General features: G+C 36.6%; 1 protein-coding gene across 4 annotated transcripts in view; it reads right to left on the reverse strand.

Moving 5' to 3' along the window:
• The window catches only part of GABA-B-R2 (gamma-aminobutyric acid type B receptor subunit 2), a 371,273-nt gene that overhangs the window by 87,234 nt on the left and 258,453 nt on the right, over positions 1-25,586 (reverse strand). For all 4 annotated transcript variants that reach the window (XM_022064896.2, XM_022064895.2, XM_022064894.2 and 1 more), the window contains exon 3: positions 1,616-1,753. In XM_022064896.2, the coding sequence (XP_021920588.1) occupies positions 1,616-1,753 (138 nt within the window). The remainder of the gene's footprint in view (positions 1-1,615; positions 1,754-25,586) is intronic.

Consider the following 25,586-nt stretch of genomic DNA (forward strand, 5'->3'; position numbering starts at 1 on the left):
CATCCGTAATAAATATCTTTCCTATTGCAACGATGTTCATTTCATCGTAATATTTGCAGATTCTACAATACAACGTTCTATTAATATCTCTAAATATTAACATTCGGTCCAGCTTTACACGTATCACAAAAAATTTAGCAATTTTATGAGAACAAATTTTATTAATTTCCTAATAATATCTTCAAGCTATTGTAAAATATACTGCACACATTCATATTCGTGCACAATTATACAAAAACATGTGGATACCGGGGAGAGCAAGAGCTGCTACCAGCAATGAAACAGACCATCAGGCAGTCCGTAGATTTATATGCAGAGGTACGTATATAAAAAGCTTGATATAAGTTCATCCTGCAACAATATTGCAGTGTTAAATATAATTTCAAGTTACAGGACTTAAATTTACTATGTACAAAAGCATCTAATTTCCAGGACACATTTACGCTTGACGACATAACGCTAAAAAGAAGAGAAGCAACTTCCATAATTTGTACTTCTAATTAAATGTTACTTTGGTTACAAAATCAAGGACGAAGATATCTAGGGATGCAATATGATTATGTAATTGAAAAAATGCATATAAATTTTTTGTCGGAAATTCTGACGGGAAGAGACTATATAGAGCACGTAGGACTGGGTGGAATGACAATATTTTAGCAGATACGATTCAGCTGCTTTAAGATAAGGCACAGTGGCAGAGTTTTTGAGATATTTTAGGTTCTCAAGGCTGGAAGTATGAAGACTGACAACGTTTAAGAGGTGCATGCTGCCACCGTCATCACAACGATGATTGCCCGGTGCAACATTCCAGAAGACAGTCATCTTTATGAACAATGAGGATCACAAGGGCGGAGATTTTCTGACCGATTAACTGGCTATCAGTTTTTAAAACTACTCTGCTATATGGAATTTGTTACAAAATATTTTTATCGCATAGCATATAAAGCAAGCTTTAAGTAATGTAAGGGTTTATTGCGGCCATTTGAGTGATAGATGATATTTGTCGGCTTAGGTCAGTATGATTATTTTGATAAAGCAGAACCCAGCCATTTTGAGATTCTTATATTACACGAAGTTTTCAAATAATTAAGGTGTCTTTGTTTTAACTGTTTCAGATGAACCTACAAAGTAGCTGTGACTTCACAATTTTACTCTTGCGATTATGCAAACAAGAGATGGAACTTTGGAGGACATTCTATAAAAATTCTACTCTTTATGCAAATATACTATTGAAATAAATTATTCACGTTAATAAAGTATAATAATATAATTTATTTATTTAAATTTATATCTATTTATTGTTCAGTTCAATACCATGACCTTTATGGTTCCATACGACAACCACATTTCTTATTTATGAACTTTATACGTCTTTTTAATAAATGAAAAATTCTGAAAATAACTTTCCATGCAATTATGTTGGTGACATCATTTAATACCTACATTCTGTAGCCGTCGATGTGTCAATTTTCAGGTTTAATGAAATGGATATTTCTTGAAAACGCCGAAAACAAAATAGGATTCAATAGTAACACATTCTCAGAATGGTCTTTGAGATATGGGGAATGAACATGACGTCAATGAGCCTCAAAATGTGAGGTGTAATATTTCTTACCTGAGTGAGGTGCCACCGTTTGGATGCTTTGGCGATGGGGTCTGTCACTTGGGTACAGGCGGCCCCAAATAACATCACCTTGTGTGGAGCGATATGCATCATGTCGAAGAAAGCCTTCACACCCACCGCGGCGTTGCACTGCAACAGAGGACAGTGACTGGTCAGACGCAAAAATTTACTTTTAAATTCAACTAAAGACTCTTACCCACGTGAGATGTGAGTTTGGCACAGTGGTAAAAATGACGATGTTGGTCCTCTGGGTTGTGACGACATGTAGGCAGAGACGTATGTAGATACCTATGTTTCGAGAAAAACATTGTTTCCATCTTCAGCATGACAACCTAAAAACAACAAAATCATCAACTTGGCTAATCTCTGGGTTACATGGGATCCAAGTTACTCCGAAAAAATTTCACAGATTCGTACATTGTTCCAGGATATAAGACCCGAGAGATCCATTTGCTGGACACCTGCCGAGAATTTAAACTGCATTAAACTTAAGGCAGACAGAGAAAAATCTCAGTAAGTTAAGACATATTAATGCTTCAAGATCGAGGGCAATAAACCATTGATTTTATTTTTAATTGTGGTTAAAATATTAGTTACATTGTGAAAGTTGGCCAAAGCTACTTCCCAGGTTCCCATGTTTTGAAACGTCACAAACGACTATTCTTACTGAAAATTAACAAACAAATTCTTTATCAGGTATCATTAGAATTGTCCCCCGTGGACAAATTAGTGTCCAAGCCAGTAAAACCACTGTGAGAGTCGTATGTTACGACAGAACAGATGCCTTTGTCAGGTTGCTGTAAAGTTATATTAGCAAATGCCAGTGATATTTTAGACCATAAAATAATTTATATTTAGGTCTCTATTACAAACGTAGACGATAAATAACTGTATTAACTACTGAGGAATGAGTCTTCTAAACCACTAATAAAATTTTCCTTTAGGGTAGATCACAAACCCTCGGAATTACTGCGGTATAATTTTCCAGAATTTGTGGACAGTCTTTAGATTATTAACATGGACCACAGGTCAGATCTGCATAAATATATAAATGAAGTTAGACTTTTTGAATGGAATGGCATGCAGTCAGATTGACTTCAAGGAAACGTTATGAATACGTGAAAACACACCAAGCATTCACACATATAGTGTGTATCTGATAGATACATGAATCGAATTTACACAGACGTCGACTACGTTAACTGGTTTTTCTCAACAACACCAAGCACATTCCTGTATATTACTGTAAAACAGAAGGTTATAGAGTATCTACCACCATTAACTGAGAATTTGCATAACACATACTATAATTTCTCAGCCAAATGTTAGCAGTTGTCATACGTAATCCAAGAAGGGAATATTTGGCATCATTCTCGTAAGTGTTGTGGTATATTATGGGAAATCTGTATAAACAGTCTGTTAACATTAGGCACAGACGTTTCACATTAACAGTGCTTACCACAAAGGTTAGATCAGCACTAAGGTAACTGACTTGTATTCGATAAGTACCAAGTTTAAATCTCGGCCGATACATCTACCCTCTCACTTGCTTTATTTTTATAGTTTCCGCTAGCGTTTTAATGACAGTTTCTCGGAAATAATTCCAAATAGTCCACAACGGATTTCTCTTATGGTATTTTACAGCCTGCCGCTTACAGTTTTACCCTCGGCTCATTCGCCGTAAAATGTTTGCAGACAAATCAAATATACTGCTGACAGACAGGGGAGTATTTTTAATTTTGTGGTACTGATGTTTATGCGTCGTCGCTCCAGAATATATGAAGCTAGTTGTTGATGGTGTTGTACCTGACACATAGGAGCGAATTGACTGATGTGGCGAAATAAAATCAATGTTATACACGTGCATGACCTTTCCTTTCTCTCCGAGTATTATTACGCTGGTCCTACGGAATTTTGTTCTTTGTGAAGATTTCTGTCTTCTGGGTTGTTGCGCTGTGTAGTCCAGTAGATAGTTACCAGACTACACAGCGCAACAACCCAGAAGACAGAAATCTTCATACTCATCGCCCTGATGACGGAGGCAGTATGACCTCTGAAACGTTGGTAAACATCGACCAGACTACACAGCGCAACAACCCAGAAGACAGAAATCTTCATACATTTAGAATTGCCCTGATGACGGAGGCAGTAGACCTCAGAAACGTTGGCAAACATCGACCAGACTACACAGTGCAACAACCCAGAAGACAGAAATCTTCATTCTCATCGCCCTGATGACGGAGGCAGTATGACCTCTGAAACGTTGGTAAACATCGTCCAGACTACACAGCGCAACAACCCAGAAGACAAAAATCTTCATACTCACCGCTGTGAAAACCTCAATCGTACTTTATTCTTTGTATCTGAACTACCACATCATCAGAATATTAGGATAACACGATGGATCAAGTTTTGAACATTAGGGTAACACAATGCATGCATGGGTTTGCATTATTTAACTCTGTTTTTAACGATCTCTTTTCGAGCAGTAGAATGATGAGTGATGATCTACGACATCATTCTGAAGTCCTATTAATAACAGCGAATTAAATTTTTTATATGATACTGTGTCTAGGTTATCTATTGCACTGTATTTAAAAATTTAATTATGTTAACAAAAGTAGAAAAAATTCAAGAAATTCCTACGATTCGGAGCATCGCTCTGTCTCATTCTTTACGTAAAAGGTTACCTTCTCTGTGGGACCCATCAGATAAAACTAATAGGGTCCACTGACGAAGAATAGCTAACAGCCCGCCCTCGGAGAAAGCATCTTTCTGCTTTAAGACGGATATAGAAACAGGCCCTGAAATGTAGCAAGTTTTAGATCATCTTTGGTTTTTTATCTTTATATTGATGCACCTTTTAAATGTCTAAATAACAGACGACGAATAATGCCCAAACGAAGTAACATGATAATTAACTAAGATATATGTGAAGGAATCCAAGTACACTATTCCACTAATTTTTCTATGGTCTTAGAGGAACTACTAAGTTCTCATTCAGGATACTAGCCTTCAGGTCCGAATACTACACGTAAGTGCTAGCCACTATTAGCTCATTTCCTTTCTTAGAATTACTCAAAGGTGATATATAACTACGCAAGTAACCATGTTTGTAATCTTCTTTAACAAAGACTAGGGATAACTGCTAGATTTCTACACACATCTGTAATTCTCCCGAAATTACGAAAAATTTTAATTATTCAACATTATTCTTTGAATATATGAACGGTTTAAAGGGCACTGACATTACGTAATGCAGTAGTAGTGTACTCAAAATACCTTGGGTTCAATAACGACCTTCGCCATTAATAAAAAACCGTCAGTATAATGACAATTAGTAACCTGAAGACAGGAGTAAACCAGCTTCCGCAACGTTGTGTATATCAATATATCTCAGATAATTTTCATGTCCGGCATGTGAAAATATAGCCTAATTAATAAAAAACAGTCGGTATTTTTTGTCATGTAAACGGCAACATGATCCTGGGATACTGGGAACGACCCGTTCTTCAAGTGCCTGAGCACTGCGGGTCCCAACTTTTTGTTGGCTTGATCTATAGACATTCGACAGGACTCCTTGGACGAGGGATCGGCCCGTCGCAAGGCCTACAACACAGAAAAACGCGGACAAATGTCCATGGCTTAAGTGGGATTCGAACCCACGGTCCCAGTGACCAAGCGGCACAAGGCCCACGCCTCAGACCGCGCGGCCACACAGCCCAAATAAAAATACTGATTGGTGGTTACAATTCGATTGGATTAAGAAACACAATATCAGAGTGACTACACAAGTTTCCACGCAGGTCACGTCATTTTGTAATCTTCTCGCCCCAGTCCGTCAGTTGCCAGCAGTCGAAGTGCTAGGATGTTTTTTTCACAGGAACATAGAGTGCTCCTTGTCGAACACTACCTGGTGTCTCCTTCTTACTTAACTTTTAAGAACGAGTCCAAGGATACATTACCCGATTACCTGTGCCGGATAGATCCACAATATTTCTTCTGGCGAACCGTTTACGTGACACAAAATTCGCGCAGGACAGAAAACGTTCCGTTGTATCAAACACGAAGAAAAGAGTGAAAGTTTGCGTCAGAGAACACGGTGGACATTTCCACACCTTACATTGTTTTTGTTTTCTGATTTTAGTGTAATTTATCTTTTGAAAAATAGAGAAAATATCAGGAATTGGTTGCCTGATTTTCAATCGCCCTCATTTTGCTTAACATTTTAAATTTTAGAAATTTTTCATAAAGGAAACTGTTTCCACTTTTGCGGTCTGACTGTAGCGAAGAGTCAATTAATAGCTGCAGATATCTCTCACGCAGGATAAACTTTATCCATTAACGATTATAACTCACGTTCGGACATCTTAGTAAGTTTTAACCGAACTCTACAGAACTTAAGTTATCGGCTTGTCTTGCAATTCCCATACAGAACGGGGTGAACACCGACGTACTTGATCTCAGAATTCTATACGAACTTGTTAAATTGGTTATAAGTCAGTTGTGTGAATTGTAAGATGCAACACGTCGACACAACAGGCAAGTACACAGAAAGAGACAAACAACAATTTCTAAGAACCGAAATGTCTCTTCTCGATCGGATTTCTACGCCCGATACCCCGACGTCTTCCCTCGGTCGTCTCTGTCTCCCACATCTCGCCTTTCTCCGATGATCTAATCGACACGCCGAATTAACTTCTCTGATTGTTTCTCTAGAGCACAGGACCGCACGGAGACATGAACACACAAGTCCAAACAAGCCAAGAAATAAAAAGGAAAAGAAGACGAAAAGGCAACAATCTTCCTAACTTCGCAGGAAGCCTCTTTCAGCTGAGACGAAAATCCGCTTGTTGCGCCAATATCTCGCTGGTTTCAGGAGTAACGGAGGAATGAAGTCAAGTGGACTATATTCGCTATTTACTTACTGGCGATCAAAGAGACCTCAAGGCAAACTCTTCGGTGAAGAGGAAGGAGCAACTCTCCGTACACCGTAGCACTCAGATTAATGATTACGATGCTATTTTAGTGTCGTCAGTGTTCTGTTGCAAAAATAAAAATAATTTGGGTTCCGGTAATTGTTCCTGCACATTTACGTGTTCCAAAAAGAGAAAATAAAGAGGCTGTCTTCAGAGTGTTGCGCCGTGCAGTCTGGTAGAAGTTCACCAACTTTTCAGAGGTCCTTGCTGCCTCCATCATCAGGATGTTGGTAAACTTCTACCGGACTACAAGGCGCTACAACCAAGAAGACAGTCATTTTCATACTCACCGCCGTGAGAACCTAAAATCCTACAAGGCAGAAGGTGAAAGAAGAGTGGAAACAATTACTTCAGCTCGAGAACATGTATTTTGCAAACCAATTTTCTGCGGTTTTACACATCTTATTGATTTTGAAATTTATTTATTTCAAATATAAATTTATTGTTACAAACTTCTATCGTGCATAGTAATAATTTACTTTCGTTTGTATTTCTTTAAGCGCGCGTCACATACAGAGATGTTTTAATTAACTTTCAATATTTTATACGAGTAATTTTATGAAGAAACATTTCGGTATACATATATACACATACACACACACGCCTAGATTATGTTAAAACTGCACAAATGTGAAATTTCCACCAAATCTTTTAGTTAAAAAACCGGATAACAAATTTAATCGAAATCCTTTAAGTAGCTTCGAAAATAAAACATACAGATGGGCTAACAAACATGTAATTTCTTTTGCGTATTCATTTCACATGCGTTATGCAAGAATTAATATAAATTAAGAACATCTTACGGCCACACCTTCGCAGTAAATAAGGGATTAAGACTTTTCTAATATCCCGAATTCTTCCAGGATGTCTGTGCATTTTAAGTAGAACTTTATAACAAATGTAGCCACAAAGTGTGAATTTGAGCATAGTCTGTTAATTCGGTCTATTACCATGCTCAGATTCCACAGTTTTGTATAAAGCACATAAGTACAAGTAAAGTTGTCCAGAACATGCTAAGGCCATTTTCAACGCATTAATAACCTCAGCAGTGGCTAAAATCATAACAGATGTGTAACAAGTCGTATAAATATTTTTCGGAAGCGTATTTGTAACCACTTAATAACTGTACCTTTTTAAAACTCGTGATCACAAACAGACTTCGATGCTGTTATAAATTCTGGAACATTCACTTCATATTTATAAACATATCTGCACGTTTCTACAAAATTCCATGTCTTGTCACAAATATCTCTGTGTCGTGCTTTCAGGGTTTGACTCCACAAAGACTCCAATTAGCAATCAGCACATGGTACGTCCTATCAGCGTTCCTTTGGGAGACACTCGGATGTGCAATCACTACGAGACAGGCTGAGCCATTCTGGACATGGCGGCGAAGAGAAGTTTCCAATGGTACTAGAACACCGGTCATCCAACATACAGCCAGTAACAAATTTTAAACTCCTTTTGTGCATAATGTATGTACAATTAATAGCCTGTTTAATACTGAAACCATATTACAAAATTTCATATAAATTCACAGAATATTGTACATTTAACATACAAGAACCTCACGCAATAATCCGTTTGTTTCTTCTGTTATTAAACGACGAATTTCAACTGACAACGTCATGTAATTAAGAATGGGATCAAATGGTGGTACGATACGGTATGAAGAACCATGAGCGGGATTCAAAAGCACTTTCCCAGAATTTACATGAAACGCTGATAAAAACCACAACAAACCTTGTAAGATTTGAGGTTTTCATGGCAGTGAGGATTATTTTATGATATTATTCGACGTTCTGGATACAGACTCGCCGGTAGATTCTGTCTCCAAAGGCCATTCCCACATCCTTCCCTTCTTTTAAGCCTATAGAAATAAATCCCTCCAATTTCCAGCATCACCACTTCAACCCTGAAGATGAAAACAATATGTTTCTCCGAAACGTTGCCATCATCCAACGCGTCTACAAGACGTTAAAACTCAGAAGAACAACATCAACATAAGAAACCTTTCAGAAGCATAAAATACAAGAAACATACCAATTTAGATGCTGCGTAATTTGTTACTTTGCACATCTTTATCAGCTGCTGGGTGTTTGTGTGCATGTGTGATGCCTCGTACGTGCAGACCTGTATCTGGTGTTATGATTGTGAATCAAGAACTGAATTACACTGAAGAGAGAAATGTCCGGTACTTATAGTCCGACACCTTAATTGAAACCGCGCTGAATGCGTTGCCACTCTGTCAAGCCATCCGGTTTGTGGATGCCGATGTTTATGCTCTGACTTCTTAACTGTGTGCTATGATGATATAACGTCACATTCATCATCCTGTTTCATTACGTTCCCATTACAAGCTCTTACCGTATGCTGTATCAGAGAAATGCATTAATTATGATGTCATATTGATTCCAGGCATTAAATCGTTACAGCCAGGAAAGTTGTCTAGAACATGTACTAGCAAATACAAAATACGTGGATAATTAATTAATTCATATACATACTCTAAAAGGTAAAAAATAAGAGTTAAACCATTTTAAATTTCAGTTCACATAATATTCATAGCTGTACATTTATTAAACATGCTTTGCACTACGTATGTATAGTTAAAATAGAGAACGCTTTAATAAAATAATTTAGTTTAATTTATGCCAAAAACTGTGTAAACATTGTGGAATTTCTGCTTAAAATTTATGGGAGTTTTGAAACTGTAAATCCTATACAATGGCCCCTGCACTGTCTGTTCGATTAATCCTCGGCATGAAGGATTACTTATTATTGCTATTCAGAATAGCTTCATTTTGAGCTCTTTAGTGAAGTTCGACGCTGTCGTGTATTACGCTGTTCACGTGTTTTTATGAGAAATAATTACGCTTAGTACAATGCTGAGTTTCACAGTTGGCGCTGCGAATGCGACCAGGGGTTGTTTTTTTGAATCACGCCTCTCGCTTGTGTGTTAGTTTGATGTTGCTGTTTCAGGATTATTATCACGTGTGCCACTGAGACTAAAAAGAATGCTATTGTAATACAAATGGAACAAAAGAGAAGGGCATACAATAGGTTTCATTAGAACTTTTAGCAATAACTTTAATTGTTTTCGTTTGTTTGTGGACAGAGCAAAAATGATGAATTAATAATAATAATTGTTAATTGCTAACTTTTATGCATAACTTCTACTTTACATTATTCGATTAATTTTTTTTATTTTTTCCTATAGCTGTGCCGCTCCTCGGGTAAAATCTTTGACAGGACGAGTGACATCGGCGCTGCGTCTGTCCAAAGACGCATTAATAACTGGAAGCAGAAATCACCAGCAATTTATCTCCTTCATTTCACAACTGAGAAATGAATAAAGAATTTCATTCCTTAGATAATTTGTAGGCCGCATGACGAAGTAATAATTTTCTACGTCTAAATATCAAAACTTTAATATTCTTCTATTTGTTAAATTTTTTTGTTAGCATACAGAAAATTACACCGATCATTAAAAATATTGATTATGTTGATGAAAAGGATAATTATTTCTGAGCAAGCATAAAATTAGAATTTATAGTTTTATGTTAAGATATAAAAAGGTTACACAAAGAACAAATATTAAACGGGAGAACCTCCAAAAAATAGGTAACATAATAAATGCCACTAAGACACTAGGACCGTGCCATGGCTCAGGCTATAAAGTTTGACTAACATGTTTTATACACAATTTATAAAGTAACAGCAACCACTTTCTACAAGTGCAATTCAGAACGTACTTCGTTTGTTATTCTCTTTTTTAGAACGGCACATTAATTATTTTCATATTGTAATTTTGTTCTACGCCGTAGGAAATAAACATGAGCATAAGCTTGTAGACCGTTTTCTCTGGACTCACGCATGGAGGCAATAAAAAATGCTAACACAATTTCGCATCTAAATCCTGAAGGAAACAGAGCGTTCGGAAGACCTAGACGTAGATGGTAGTATAATATTAAATTTAATACTTCATAAATATGGTTGGAGGTGTGAATTGGATTAATTTGGATCCCAACAAGGACTGGTGACGGGCTCTTGCAAATATGTAATAATACTTTCCATAAATGATGGGAAGTTTCTTGACTAGCTAAAAGCAACATTTAAGCTCTCGAAAATGATTCTGCTCCATGCAGGTAGTTCGCTGCATTGCCGCACTTCAGGTTTAGAACTGGGTAATTTTGAATTTTGTGTCGAAAGTAATGAACCTTCAGGCGGATCGTGAATAACATAATGAGTTATTATCAAATGTGTTATTGGTTTTGAAACAAAGGAATGCACGTGTTAAACGAACAGAATGCAGAACTGACCGGAGATGAACTAATTTTTATGAATAGTGACCAGATACTGCCATATGAAAGGTGTAAAAATGCCAGAAATTCATGTCATTTGTTCTGAATCAATAGCGTCACTTTAAGTAGGCCTACAATTGAAATTCACCACAGAGTTTTGAACAAATCCTACACGCGTTCGACTTTCGAATAAAATCACCTATGCTCGCTATCATAAGTCGTGTGGCCTACAACTATATCACTTCGTCTCTTTTCTGCTCGTTGGAGTTTAACAACTGTGCCTACCATTTTCCATTTCATCCATTCCATCTCCCCCATCCCAGTCACTAGATCCTTCCGAAGCGATGGAAATGATACTGCAGCGCCAATGCTTAATGCAGAACTGAAACGGACGTGACGTAGTAATTTAGTGCAGCTCCCCTCTGAACAAGCATAGTAACTCGCACTGGTGCGTAACGTATTCAACCATGCGTATTACTATTTAGGAGGCCCTGATACAATCACTGAAACAGACAACTTTTACGAATCGAAATAGATCTAGAAGCACCATTAACTTGTAATAGGGCAGAATGAAAATATGTCGCGTGTGTGAGGCTGTACGCATGAAGATGAATGTGATTATGGTAGGTTACGAGACGAGGCGCGAAATGAAACACGGCTAAAAAAAAGAATATGTTTTTAGATATTTCGATATTCACTGCTTTCTATTTACTGCAAAGTCCGTTTTTATGATGAAATACAAAACCGTGCCACATAGCCCTGCATACAATCCTTGAGCGGTCCATCGGATTTTGTGATTGTCCACCAAAAGCTGCTGTAGGACTTTCATTAGAGCTTACACCAAATAAATCTGCCGTGACGCAGATCACGAAACTTCAACCGTTGTCCCAACTCAATGTCTCCCACGTCTCCATCAATGATGCTACAGCGTCACTCTACTCTTAGATACAGTGATGTTAACATTACGTAGGAGTCCAGATTCCCGGAAAGTCCTTCTAAAACCATGCTGACGTGGTCTCGCTGCTCTGAAGGAATCATCGTTTTATTCTCCGCACACACCGAGCCGCTGATAACTTTGTCAGCTTAAGAACATTTAGAATAATGATTTTACACTTACCATAGCGTATCAACCCGATACAATAAAAATGTTTCACACGGAATCTGATGACTTAATAACGTACCACACAATTTTCGCGTAATTGCTACAACGAGCCATCATAATCATCAAAATTGTTGTCTCCGTTTACATTTTTCTAAGACGCGTCTATATACATTATACTGAGACCATAGGAGTCACCGACTTATGGCGGCTGACACTGGCTCGCTCACGAATAGTTTCGAAGTAGGAACAGTTCTTATAAAATCCTAAAATTATAGTAAGTCTTAACACTTTGACTTCAAAATGTAAATATCTTTCTGTGCTTCACGTTAAATTTTTCATTCAAATTTTAAGCAAGAAGTGAGCCTTCTCACATATTGACGTCATTGTACGTGTGTGTGTTTGTGTGTATTTTTTTCCAGATTTTTTGGTTTTAAAACGACTGGCCGATTTTTATGAAAATTTGTATAAACTTCCTTTTATTGGTAACCGATATTACAATCAAGAGTTCAAATAATGGAACAGCGCAACCTTGCCACCACCTTGCAGTACACGCGTCTGGCACTTAGGCTTCTAAAATTATGGAGCTTCAGTTATTGTCATAAATACATTATGGCAGTATGTCTACCTTGCAAAATCTACATTTCCATCACTGTTTAATGTTGTTAACTGATAAATCATTGTGTAATTTTATACGGTGCTGTAATATATTAAATTAAACGTATGTGTTATAATGCACCGTCGTCAGAAAATTTCAAACCTCACTTAACCTTTATTCTGTTATATAAATACAAAATACAGAGTTGTTAACTATTACATCAGGCAATAATATATTTTGTTATCAGAGGGCTATAATTAAAGGTTTAACTATCGTGACACAACTATTGACTGGAGGAGTAATTGTTAAAAGACGTATTTCTCTACACTTATATTTTATATTGGCATTAATGTAATCCGCGAGACTGCTTGTGTTCCTTCCATTTCTATTATTTTATTCTGCTTTTGACTGATTGCCTCCCCCTTTTCTTAGTTCAACTAAAAATCCATTCCGCCTCTCTTGATAAAAACCACGCAATATAACAGCGCGTTTTGGTCTTATTTCGACTGTCAAATTCTTTTGCACGTACGCAAACGAGTTTTCACCCTGGCGTCACAACGGTAAACCTCAAACAACAGCTCTGGCGCCGAGACTGCGAAATACAGAACGACACATGAAGGCTGTGTTGCGCACAGACACGGTGTAAAAGGACCTTTGAAAGTAGTTGGGACAATAAGAACACGTACAGCTCTACACACCAGTACGTCTTTTTAATTGGGTAAATGAACGAACTGATCTCAAAAACCGTCAATCAGTTTTCTTCTCTTAGCGTAAAGAAACCAAGTTTTATGCCAGTATAAACATGTATAATTATATATTTGTATATAATAATACACAAATTCCTACACTGCAGCCGGAAAACAAAAGATCCTGAACTGCATGGTGGGTGGTTTTCCATAGATTTAACATACACTTTAATTTCTTCTTAAATGTACTATCGTTCCCGAATATTATTTTGAAGGATTTTACATCTACCTTTACACAACACGTTCACTGATAAAGTTGAAAGTAATTTTATCATTGAACGCACTGTATTATGAATTTGTCCTGATATGTGGACAGGAGACATGACCACAGATAAGCAAATCTGACTTTTATGACACCTGATGGTATGAATAAAGTTAAACAATGTTTGTACATGCACTTGTTTCTTCTGAATTATTTCGAGACAGAATTCATAACTAGGATTTGATAGACGTTCTATGCTTTTTATGATACGTATGTTCCTCCCAGTAAATTAACATCAATTACCATCGTAGGCCGAAAGTTTATGTCTCTCATTCAGTTCCAGCTTCTCTCTGTTTTATTGGGAAAGTTGAAAAGAAAGTGTGACAAAAAATTTCTTTAATTTTGATATTTTTGAAAAGGAAATATATAAAATGTTTACCTATTCGGAACTAACCATAGGTCTCATTTAAACATACTTTAATTAGTCCCACTAGTTTCACCGTATTTAATGAGATGTTACATAACACTTCTCTCCTAAGCAAAACTGTAAGCCATCTTGTAATCTGTAAGTAGTTGGTGTACTGTACCATTATACTGCCACGTTCTGTTATGTATCTGACGAATCTTCAATATCTGTACGTCAGTATCCACATTGATAATTCCCAACAATTTCGTGCAAATATCCGTATGGAGTTAACCTCAAATAAAAGGTGTTGGACAAAATTTTTATATATTTGTAACATAATATTCATCAAATTAATACAATATGCTTAAGGAAATCTATACACATACTTCAATTAAGTTCTGTTGGCTTTCATTAAAATTTTATATAAACAGATAATCACGATGCAAGATAGATACCCGGGCATTCTCATACTACGATACCAAATAAATGTCACGTATCTTTACAAATAGCTAATCGTACAAAACAATTAATCACATCCCAGTAAATAAAGTTGTCACTACATTTTAACATTTTTCATTCTTATGTGCTTGTCACTACACACTAGAGAACATTAGTTGTCTTCTTCACGAATATATATTTATTTATGACAATATTATATGGAATTGTTCGGTGAGTTGTGAAGTGTTGATCAGTCCTGCCAATTATTTATAACGGCTATAAATTAACATCAAGGCAAATGAGGATGCAAATAACAGACTTAAAAATATGCAGTTTCTACTTCAATTGGAATGTACATTTACACTCGTATCATACATTACTTTAATGTTGTAACATTTAGAGAAGATTTACTGATAGAAATAAAAAAAATTATACGATCAATCTTGTAACTAAGCAAGTAAATCACACCGATTACAGTAAATTCACAGCTACATACAGCGCTCAAGATAGAAGCGTCCAATGGTTCGAAAATATTTATTAACCAAATACTTGTTTTATGGTTGATTTAATGAAGCTGTCAGCAGCTCATACTTTATAGAAGCATACGGAATGATTACGTTAATAAATTTAAAAAAATAAAATGCATGGAAAGAGGCAGCCGTGGCCTAATTTAATACACTATCCCGACATTTTCCTGGAAGGACAAACTAAAATAGTAATAAGTCTCAGTGAGAACAGCAGTTATTGGGCTCGAGATTTGAAACCGGGACCTCCCGAATACGAAGTAGACATTCCAACAACTCGGAAATTTACTTAATAGCCTGTGGCTAGTAATGTCATCCTCCAGTTCTGAGCGACGTTAGGAATGTAAAGCAACTAAAAAGTGTTTCACGGTAGAACGAACTGCAATAATCACGTTCTGTTTTCTTCCTTCGGAGAGAGGCAAAAACCGCTCTTGTCCTGCAGCTATTTTCGACGTTTCTGAATTTCCCCTGCCCCAGGTGTCAGAGACTTTGTTACCTGCAAGCTCGCTTCGTAAATATCAAAGTCGAAATTAATGAAGTTACATTATATTTACAAAATTAGATGTCAGCTCTTTTACGAGATAGTAAAATTTCTTCATTAACAGGACCGCAAATGTAAGTAACTCAAGACGGACTATGCGAATTCCTGTGGGAGAAGGGACTTATGTTATATGTACTTTTGCTTTCTGATGTAGTCTTTCTCCGAAATTAAACAGTGAACCTTCAACTGTCCTGAAATACATTAATTCAGAACTGTCATTATAAATTTATAAATTTTAGTTAATGTCTGACACAAACAATTTTATTAACTATATTTTAAGTTGTTATTTTTCGCTCATTCTTCTGTCAGAATAGAAGAAATTTCGCTCAAAGGCCTTCCATTCTGTAGCAAAATGCTGTACTCACAATGAACGAGTATTATCTATGCCCATTCGCAGTTTCTTGCGTAAGCCATAGAAACACTGATGCTTTTCTGTTTGTTTTCGGTTCGTTTTGTTTTTTCTGGACTACGTCTGCGTTCCTTTATTTTTATTTTTTATATTTTTTGGCTTTTATGTTCTATTTTTTAAACTAAATGCAAATACAGCCCACCGTATATAACCACAAACAGAGTTAGAACAGTAAGCAATATTATTCTACAAGCATAAGGGAAAAAATACACACGAAAATTTAATAGAGAGGCACAGAAAACTTGAATGGTACATGTGTGTAGCAATCAGGTATTCTGGCTCTAACTTGACGTTTTTCTACAGACATATCGCAGAATTCTGACTTGAATGGCCACGCCATACAAAACGTCACTACCACATACCATAATCATTTGCACTAGCTTGTACGGTATGTGAATTGGGCATTTGTCGACACTCGAGAATCCTAAAATAACATAAAAACAATTGTTTTTCCATCTTCCAAACTCTCAATATTTTAGGTCTCTTCATTATTACCAACTTCATAGACTTTAAAAGTTGAGATACGTCAATTTGTGATCACACATTGTATATACATATACACACAACATAGATATAAAACGTTTCTATCGTATGTAAGCGACATTGTGGCTTTTCATTTTTTTTAGCGAATGAATTATATTGTACTGCGTTTTATTCTCTCCCTAATTCATTTCGTTCAGTAGCGTGACAGATGAAAAAGTTAGGAACGAGAAACAAAAGTTGAATGTCGTTACTGCATTACTCAGAAAATTTGAGATCCCAGGAAAGTCGATGTGTTTGAAAACATAAATTATTTCAGATGCTGTCCAGCGTAACTTTTTTCTTCTTATAATTTTTAATGTCGTGATCAGAACGGCTATGCAAATTTAATTCTGTTTAAAGATTTTACTATACCGTAACACCAGGAACAAGTTGACTGGTACTGCTTGTATTTAGATTTATAGATTTTTATTAATCCTGTAGTGCAGCATCCTCGTGTACAGTATCTTACGTACATTATAAATTCATAGCTCTAATGATTACTGTTTACAGTCGAAACATGTAGCTTAATAAAAATTGACATTTCACACTAGTGTAAAAGACGTGAAACACGGGGCATGCAAGGCTGTCGGTGCTTCAAAATACACAAAAAATAATTAAAAATAAAAATTATAGATCAGTAGCACAGTGTGAGACAGAAGAGATTGGTCCTCAAGAACTACACTGCAGTTTCATTGGTCCGTAAATCATAAAATGTTCAGAACCACTGATATGAAGCAATTAGTCTGCTTAATTCTCTCTCCTAAGAATATTATACGAGTCAGTAATAGTAATCTTCGTATTATTTAACACTACTATCTTCGTTGCTTATTGTAATGAGAAACAGAACATTATAGCTGTAAGCATGCCATAGTTCGTGTAACACAAATCTCATTAGTAATTCTGTTCTAACCCGAAGAACAACAAATGCAAGTCTTTATATAAATCTGCTCAAGGTAATTAAGTACGAATCTATCCACTGCACCCAAGTCAGTTGTCTTACTGTGTCAATATCCTGTCACGCAAAGCTGTACCTCAGTGTTCGCTTTTGTTCTGATCCCGTAAACCTCTGAGATTCCCGTCTGCCTCTCAGGGGGAATCAATGGGCTTTTTCCACCGCTCCAAGCGATCTTAAGAGCACGCACACAATGGATTGAATGACACTGCCTTCAGTCAATCAGACTGAGCGAAGCCAAGCAACTACTCTTAAGCAGGGCCTTCTCAACGACTGTACGAGATTTGAGGTTCTCACGGTTGTGAAAATATCGATGGTGTTCTTATGAGTTGTGGAGACGTGTGCACTTGTAAGCAGCTACCGTACAGACAATTTGGAGGAACATACTGCTTCCGTCTTCAACCCCGAAGATGTCTTAATATATTCCTTCAAAACGCTGGTACTCACGCACAAGTTCTCAGGCAATCGCAACTCAGTAGAACACCATCGACATCGTAATTATTGTTTTATTAAAATGGTAACTTAAGACGCTGCGTCATTTGCTAATGTTATGTATCGTTTGTATCGAAATTAAGGCAGATGAATCGAAACGAATGTGTAAAGATAACGGTTATGTAAAGACAGAGCGGAATTTAACTGCAATATTAAAGTTAATTAAGATTTTTTTTATTAAATACACTTGAGGTTGTATATTTACATACAGGCTTATTGCAATATATATTAATGAATATATATAGAGATTACACATGCCACAATTATAAGGACGCACAATTTAAATAACTGTTTAATGTTTTAATAATGGTTAAATCACTATAGGCTGCCAATTGGATGCTATACACTCTCCATTATCTAAAATATAATTTACATAGGGACTATACGATGTTTCGGGAGTCATTTCTCTCATTTTTAAGTGTCAGAAAAGAAGAAAGGAAAGTGGAAACAACTACCTAAGGTCCAGGACAGAGGAAAAAACCGAATAGTAGTGAAAATCAAATATACTTCAGACAGTGGGTAAGGTTCAGCATTATATTTATATATCTAAGTTTTTCTTTTAATCGCGTTGTTCTAAGTCAAAGATACCATTCCCGAAACGTGGGTAAACAGAGTCGTCAACCAAGAAATGAGCACAGTCAACTGCCGAAACGTCGTGTATATCGATTAAACCTCTGACAATAGATAATGTCCAGCATCTGAAGATGGGGTCAGAGCCAACTCCCGAATCGCTGTTTGTAACAAAGATTTCATCACCCTAATGTCAGTATAAAATATTGTCACACGTTTCAAAGTATCCAAAATTATTGCAAGAATGATATTCCATAGGGGCTGCTTTCTAAAAAGCCCCTCGGATGGATTACGAGAAGAGTGATATCGGCAGTTTAGTCTAATTATTTTGAAGACAAATGGAACTGACGGAACTTCACGCTGTCTAGACAATGCACCAGTAGGGGCGCATCGATCGTAACCTGTCGACAGCTGACTAACGCTTTGTTGGCGCTGATAGATATACAACCAACAGCGTCATCCCAATTACTGCCACTGCAAAACAGTTCAAAGCCTTAGAGATTACCGAATGAATAAAATCATGCCCTGAATAATGAGTAGAACATTTTTCAACTTAATGTTCAATAAAATAAATATATTCAATGAGCTTGGGCTATTTATTACAATTTCTTGTATAACCTCATAATGACAGAAGTGGACACAACCTACTATTCCCCCAGAATCCCACCAGAAAATGATTCTGTACTTACGCTGCACTGAGAATGTTTTCACAAAAGAATAACCCCTCGCTCAATTGTTATACCAAAATAAAATGTTCTGTTTACTAAAATAAAAATATTCGTCAGAAAAGAATTCAGAGTACGTTCTCAACACTTCTATACTTATTTCCATTACGCTCCAGCACTTGGTAGGACAATTCGATGAGACGTTTCTATGTGATGTGAAAAAAGAAAAAAATTTTGAAACGCATTAGATACGTTAAAATTACGCCATGTTTAAATTGCAGCGCGTTCAATTATCAAAGTTCATTAGCAAATGCTGAATGCATAGCAATCTGCTTTCGTCGTCGGCTGACAGATTTACCAACTGGACTCGTGTTCATTACTACTCTAGTCCAAATAAAACTCAACTGCATTCAACTTTCCTACCGCTCGCCTGTACTCCTTGCCATTCACTTCAATAAAGTGAACCAAACGGAACTATGCAACGGAAGATACAAATTTACTTAGGCCTGTATAATGTTCTCACTACAAACACATCAGTAAGGGCAAAGTGGCTAAGAGATGTACCACGCATAAGGAAAAATACTCATGTGTTTAACCTTCAGTCGGGATAACCTAATGAGAAAAGACCGCTCGGGAGGCCAAGCGAAGATGAAAGAAGACATGTTAAAATGGATTTTAAAAAAGAGTTTCTGAGGTCTGAGGTTATTACAGCGCTGAAGCTGTTACACTGGAGACGGAGGCAACAGGTACTTGCGAAACGTTACTAAACATTTACAATATCATACGGCATTACAGCCCTAAAAACCATGTTTAATACTCAAAGAAAGAAGTTTAGGAAATGGAATAGGATTAAAATGTTATTCTATTATGACGTGATGGGTCTTCGTGTTCCATAACTAAAAGGTAATTAATTTATCAGCTGAATAACTACCAAGAAACTAAATTAAGGACTCGAAAGATTTAGTAGAGTGGTCAGAAAGATATTAGCATTATTTACTGATGTCAGAGTCTTTTACATTAGTTGATACAGCTTCATTCTTGACCCCTTGTCAAAATAGCCTTTCCTATAAAGATCACCGTTAGATGAATCAGCATTATATCGTGCCAGTTAAGAGGTTAACAGTCTTGAAGAACGTGAAATATCAAACGATCGGCTGTAGAAGCAATAAATACGTTCAAGAAGTTCTCTCTTTAGAACGGGGTTTATTATTTTCAATTGTAATTCAATTTAAAATATTCGAGTTTTCGAAGAAAGCCTGGGGACTAAAATGACAAGGTTACTGGTACAAGTGTCAGTCGTTCCGGACCGTACTAACAAGAGAGCTTGAAAGTCTCTCTTGGAAATCAAATTCAGCGTAAATAAGTGTGACTTATGTTTCAAAGTCTTTCGCTCAAGAGTCCTCCAAACTTCTTCAGAGAGATAGAAAACTAGAAAGTGGCATTTAACAGATCTATAAAGGATTAGATTCATTCCAGAGGAGAGAGAATACAGGTTTTATGGAATCATCATTTAACACAATACAGATTAAATGCGCTTGAAACATGTCCAGGGGGAGATTAAAAGCTGGTCAACTTTGCGTTATGTACGTCTGGAAGCTACAGATGGATAATTACACGTGAAACTATGTGCTCATTTCTTCAAACAGGCTCTGATATGTCTCTACAATTTCTGTCATAATGTATGACGGTTTGAATAATAATAAATAGCTCAAGAGGTATTCACTTTATTTCACTTACGTTCCATCAAAATATTATTGATTGTTACTGATTTATGATGATGTGTGAGCTGCAGCGGTTATGTAATGCGGAAGAGATTGAGAATGAGAGTGGATGAACAAGTGGTCATTTATTATCTCGAGCCAATTTTTCCAACCTGTCCGATCGGCGGAGAAGAGCTACGGAAACCTTGTTCAGGCTAATAGGTCTCTTGACGGAAATTCAGAAACTCTACCCGATAAACTTCAGTCTTAAATCTGCTTAGTATTGTTTTATATCAGAATGTAACGGAACGCGCTTGTTTGGGTCATACTGGAAATATTCAACGTGACTGAAAATTGTATCATTTGATTGTCAGTGACCAGAGCAATATTATATAAAAAATAAGACTTATATCAAAGTGCGGAATTATACCAAGGCCTTTAAATGTAAACTAAGCATATTTCCTACTCAAGATAATGTTCTTTCGGTGTCATTAGGACAACACACCAGGAAAATCATTCGTATTTATGGCATGATTTTAAAACAATACTTATGATTTGCTTAGAATTTCCGAAGGATCAGATAAATCAGTGTTCCATCATCCTTCATTTGGTAATTTATGCTAACAGAAACGAAATATATTCTCATTTTACGATATCACTGTTTTATACATTCTCACGACGGTGACAGCTATAATATACAGCACTTATTACTTTCCTCGATTATGTCGCCCCTAGCGGTGAGCAAGCATACCTCTATTGTTCTCTAGATGGCGAATACTTTATTATTTTCTAAACAAAAGAATAAAAGATAAAACGAAATTGCACTATATTTTTTTTAAATGAAGACCTAATAAAATAAAAATGTGCATTAACATATTTTAAACAAATAGCTACCTGGAATGAAAGAAAAATACCGGGTTTCCATAAAATGAAGTCTACACTCCGAATTAATATTTATTGAACATGGTAGACAAACATAAAAATTGTAACACACAGTGCAATTTCTTAAAATAAGTGTATTGCTTCCGTATGAACTCCGTCTATTACTCTAAAACATTCAGCTAGTAATTTAGCTGTTGTCATACGGAACCAAATTCTCTTGGGCATCCTCTTAACTGTTGTAGTGACGCCATTTTGTCCAGTAAACGTTGTTAATTTACGTAACCTGCACATTCCTAATTAATTTACGATTAAGCTTACATCGACTGAAAGGAGAAGTCAAGAAGTAGATCTTCTATCCATCCACTTTTAATAAAATGGGTTTTCAGTGATTGGTCCATAAATCACTATCTCGCTGAAAGTCGCTGCTAATTCGCTCAACTATGAAAAACATGCAAGGCGATTACGATGGGCACAAAGCCAAGAACGTTGTGAGATACCAAGTCCTATTAATAAAATTATGGCTGAAAGCGCTTTGAAATGTATGACAATAAAACAGTTTTTGAGCAAGCTGCGTGTCTTACACTGAGAATACACGTGCAACTCCCGATGTTTAAGACCATTTATTTTCTGCTATCTACTACAGTTTATTCAAACTCTGAAAGAGTGAGTAAAAGTAAGTTGATTATGAGAAGAAACTTCACATAAAAAGTTCTGAAGCTCGGAAAGCGCAAAATGATTCTGAACAGTTGTTCTTTAAAACCCGTAATTTGTTTGCGAAAGTTGTTACTTTTGGAAAGAAAATTACTTTTTATTATGTACAGGGCATTTTACAAATCTTTTGTCATCGAACAACGTAACATTTACATATTAACTATAACGTTGAAACGAACAAAAAGTTTCTAGAGCAAGGAGTGCTAATAATTACACTGTTACTCTGATGACAGCTTTTACTTCAACCTAAACTTATTTGCAACCGGAAGCACAATTAATTTACCGATAAATGCACAAACCATGAAGGGAGACGAAAATCAGTGTTCATTTGCTTTCGACATAAATCGCTGTGTCACTGCTCCGCATTAAACTAGCCTACAGCTTTAGTAGTTGTTAATTATTGATTACTCTGATGACTGGCTGGAAGGACAGTGAACCGGAAGTCATTTCCTTTCCTAAGTTGAGGACTCAAACTCGTCTCTGAGAAGCTTGCAGTCTTTCTGTCGCCCATTCTTTTAACCGGTCACTGCCCCACCATGAGAGTCATTCATTCATTAATACCCTTTCCAATCGATCACTGTTCTCCAGACGCTTTGCGAGGTCTGCAATCTAAGCTCAAAAAGTGCCGAATCCAGGAAAGAAACTGCCGTATAATTACCAACACCAATTTCGGCTATACGACATTCTTAGGTTATCAAACATTCTCGAAATAGTTCCACATTTCTCGGAGATTGTTTCAGAAAGGCACTATCGAACTGTAGACCTTGGCACAAAGCTTTATTCTGAACGAAGGTCTTCAGACATGGGTCTGCGTCTGCACTTCGACAGAGCTTGCCAGAATTTGTACTGAACTGTTAAATAAAATCTAGAACAGCCATTTATTCAGGTCAATACACGCTGGGAAGTCACGTCGCCATGAAAATCGAGACAACAAGAATATGCAAAACGTCAGAAATTGAGACAGCATCTACACGGTATACACACGCAAAAACGTGATCCACATTAGCAGAATCTCATGTTACAATGCGTAATCAGTTGTTTAATTTTTTCTGGGTTTATTAGCGATTTTTAATACCTAAACACTATAATTTACAGCAGATATTTCTTCTCATACCTTCCTGCTCTACAATTTCTTTGCATTTGCATGTAAAAACAAGGCTGTTTTAAACTTTTCCGCCAGGAACTACGAACATATAAAATCAAACTAATTATAGATGTTAGAACCACACCACTAACATAGCACGGGCCCATGCCAGTCGGAGTTGCCCCGTTTGATTCGTAAAGAGAGTCGATGGAATGTTACATAGACAAACAGACCCCCCCCCCCCGTACACACGCAATCGATGTTAACGAGTATATAACAATAAGATTGCTTTTAAAAAATAATTTACTGCTGTATACTGAGTTGTTGCGCCGTGTAGTCTGGTACAAGTTTACAGATGTTTCGGAGATGGTTTATCCTTCTATTACCAAGGAGATTGGCTTAAGCATCTTTAAAACGTCGGTAAATTTACACCAGACGGCGCAAAAACCCATAAAAGAGCCATATTAATATTCCCAGCCGTAAGAACCTAAAATCTCACCCAATCTGCTATAGAATCGCAGAAAGACGACCTATATAGCACGTCAACTGTTTCTACTAGGAACATCAGTCACACAACTGGCTTGATTTACGTTACATCCAGGTAGCGTTGTGAAACAGGAATCTGATTTATTCTCTGCAAGTCTGGAATGCTCAGGAGGAAACGAGTAAGTGAAAGAACATTGATGGAATTCCGCTAGGACAAACGGACGGCAGAGACCAGAAATACAGACGCGATAGCAATGCTATGGCTGTTGGCTCTATTGTAAACAGGAGCAAAAAGACAAACCAGAAGATTGTATTTTATGAACATTCACGGAAGGAAACGGAGGGTTGGAATAACGTCAGAGAGTTAAAAGACCTACAAAACAAAGAAGATAAAAGTAAGGCATCTGAAACACTATGCGACGAACAGAAAGTGGACTAAGTGGTGAATTCAGACTACATTTTATGAAGTAGCTATTATATGTAGATGGTGATATAACTATACAAGAGCCTGGGAGGAAATAGGCTACTTTTGACAACAAATGGTAACTTTAGTGGTGGGAATACACGACGATGAACTTGGAAAAAACAATAAATGAAATAACTTTTTGTTTTCAGCAATAACAAAGTTAATACTACTTCAAGAACTGAAGGGCTTAACACTGTTAAAGACCGATAGATTTATTAGATTATTTTTGAATTCGAGTGTAAGTAATTTTCATGTCATGAATTGTATGTATTTCAGTTGTGGTCTCAGAATCATGAAGTAACTAAAGTTAACTCCTACCTTAGCGGTTAGGCCTCGGACAAGAAATCAATTCAGCTAGGTTTCTTACAAGAACTTGACTGACTGGACTAGAAAAGTCAATCCGCGAACATTTGGGTACTGTACGAACGGTCTCGCCAATTTGATTATTTTAAAATAAATATAATTTTCAATATTCTCAATTTTACCTTTTAGTTTGGCGGAAGAATCAGGAGAGAAAAACGAATACTCCTTCAAGGATTATCTGTTAACTGAACAGGTTCATATTCGTGCCCATCAGTTTACCAATCACGCGTTCAGACTACATATACAATTTTCCGTTCAACATTTTAAACGGTAATCTTAAAACACTGCCTTACTATTATATCAAATTTTATATGGCATCTATACAACTTAGATCCTTTTCTTAACTGTCCGTTTATAGTCCGGGTTTAACAAACAGTATTAAAATAATGCCTTGAAGATGAAAGCAATACGTTACTCTGAAACGTTATCTTCCTACAATTGTACTCGGCGTTAATACCCGGAAGTCTAACATCGACTTTTGTGTGTTTATTTTTGACATAAATTATCATAATCTAAATAGACTACAGGCTGACGCCCCGATCAGTTCAATTTAGCTCAGTCGTTTTCTTCCGTCTTCCTAACGGCTTATTCTAAAGCAAAAATAAAAAGGAATTGTGACGTTCATAAAGTAATTTCTTACATAAATCTAATTGGCGTGGTACGCGTTCCTAACGTGGTGATTCAGAATCCATCTTATCTTCAGATCACCCTGAGGATCAGGAACTGTGATACAATGAGAAATGCGCTGTGTCATGTGGAGAGCTCGTGCGAAAGAAATAAACATCAGTACAGCAACACGTTATATAGCAGTGCCCTCTGTTTT

This window comes from Zootermopsis nevadensis, unplaced genomic scaffold, assembly GCF_977971745.1.
Source record: "Zootermopsis nevadensis isolate Lab colony 2312 unplaced genomic scaffold, Znev_1.0 Znev_ptg000025l, whole genome shotgun sequence".
In the NCBI taxonomy this organism is placed as follows: domain Eukaryota; kingdom Metazoa; phylum Arthropoda; class Insecta; order Blattodea; family Termopsidae; genus Zootermopsis; species Zootermopsis nevadensis.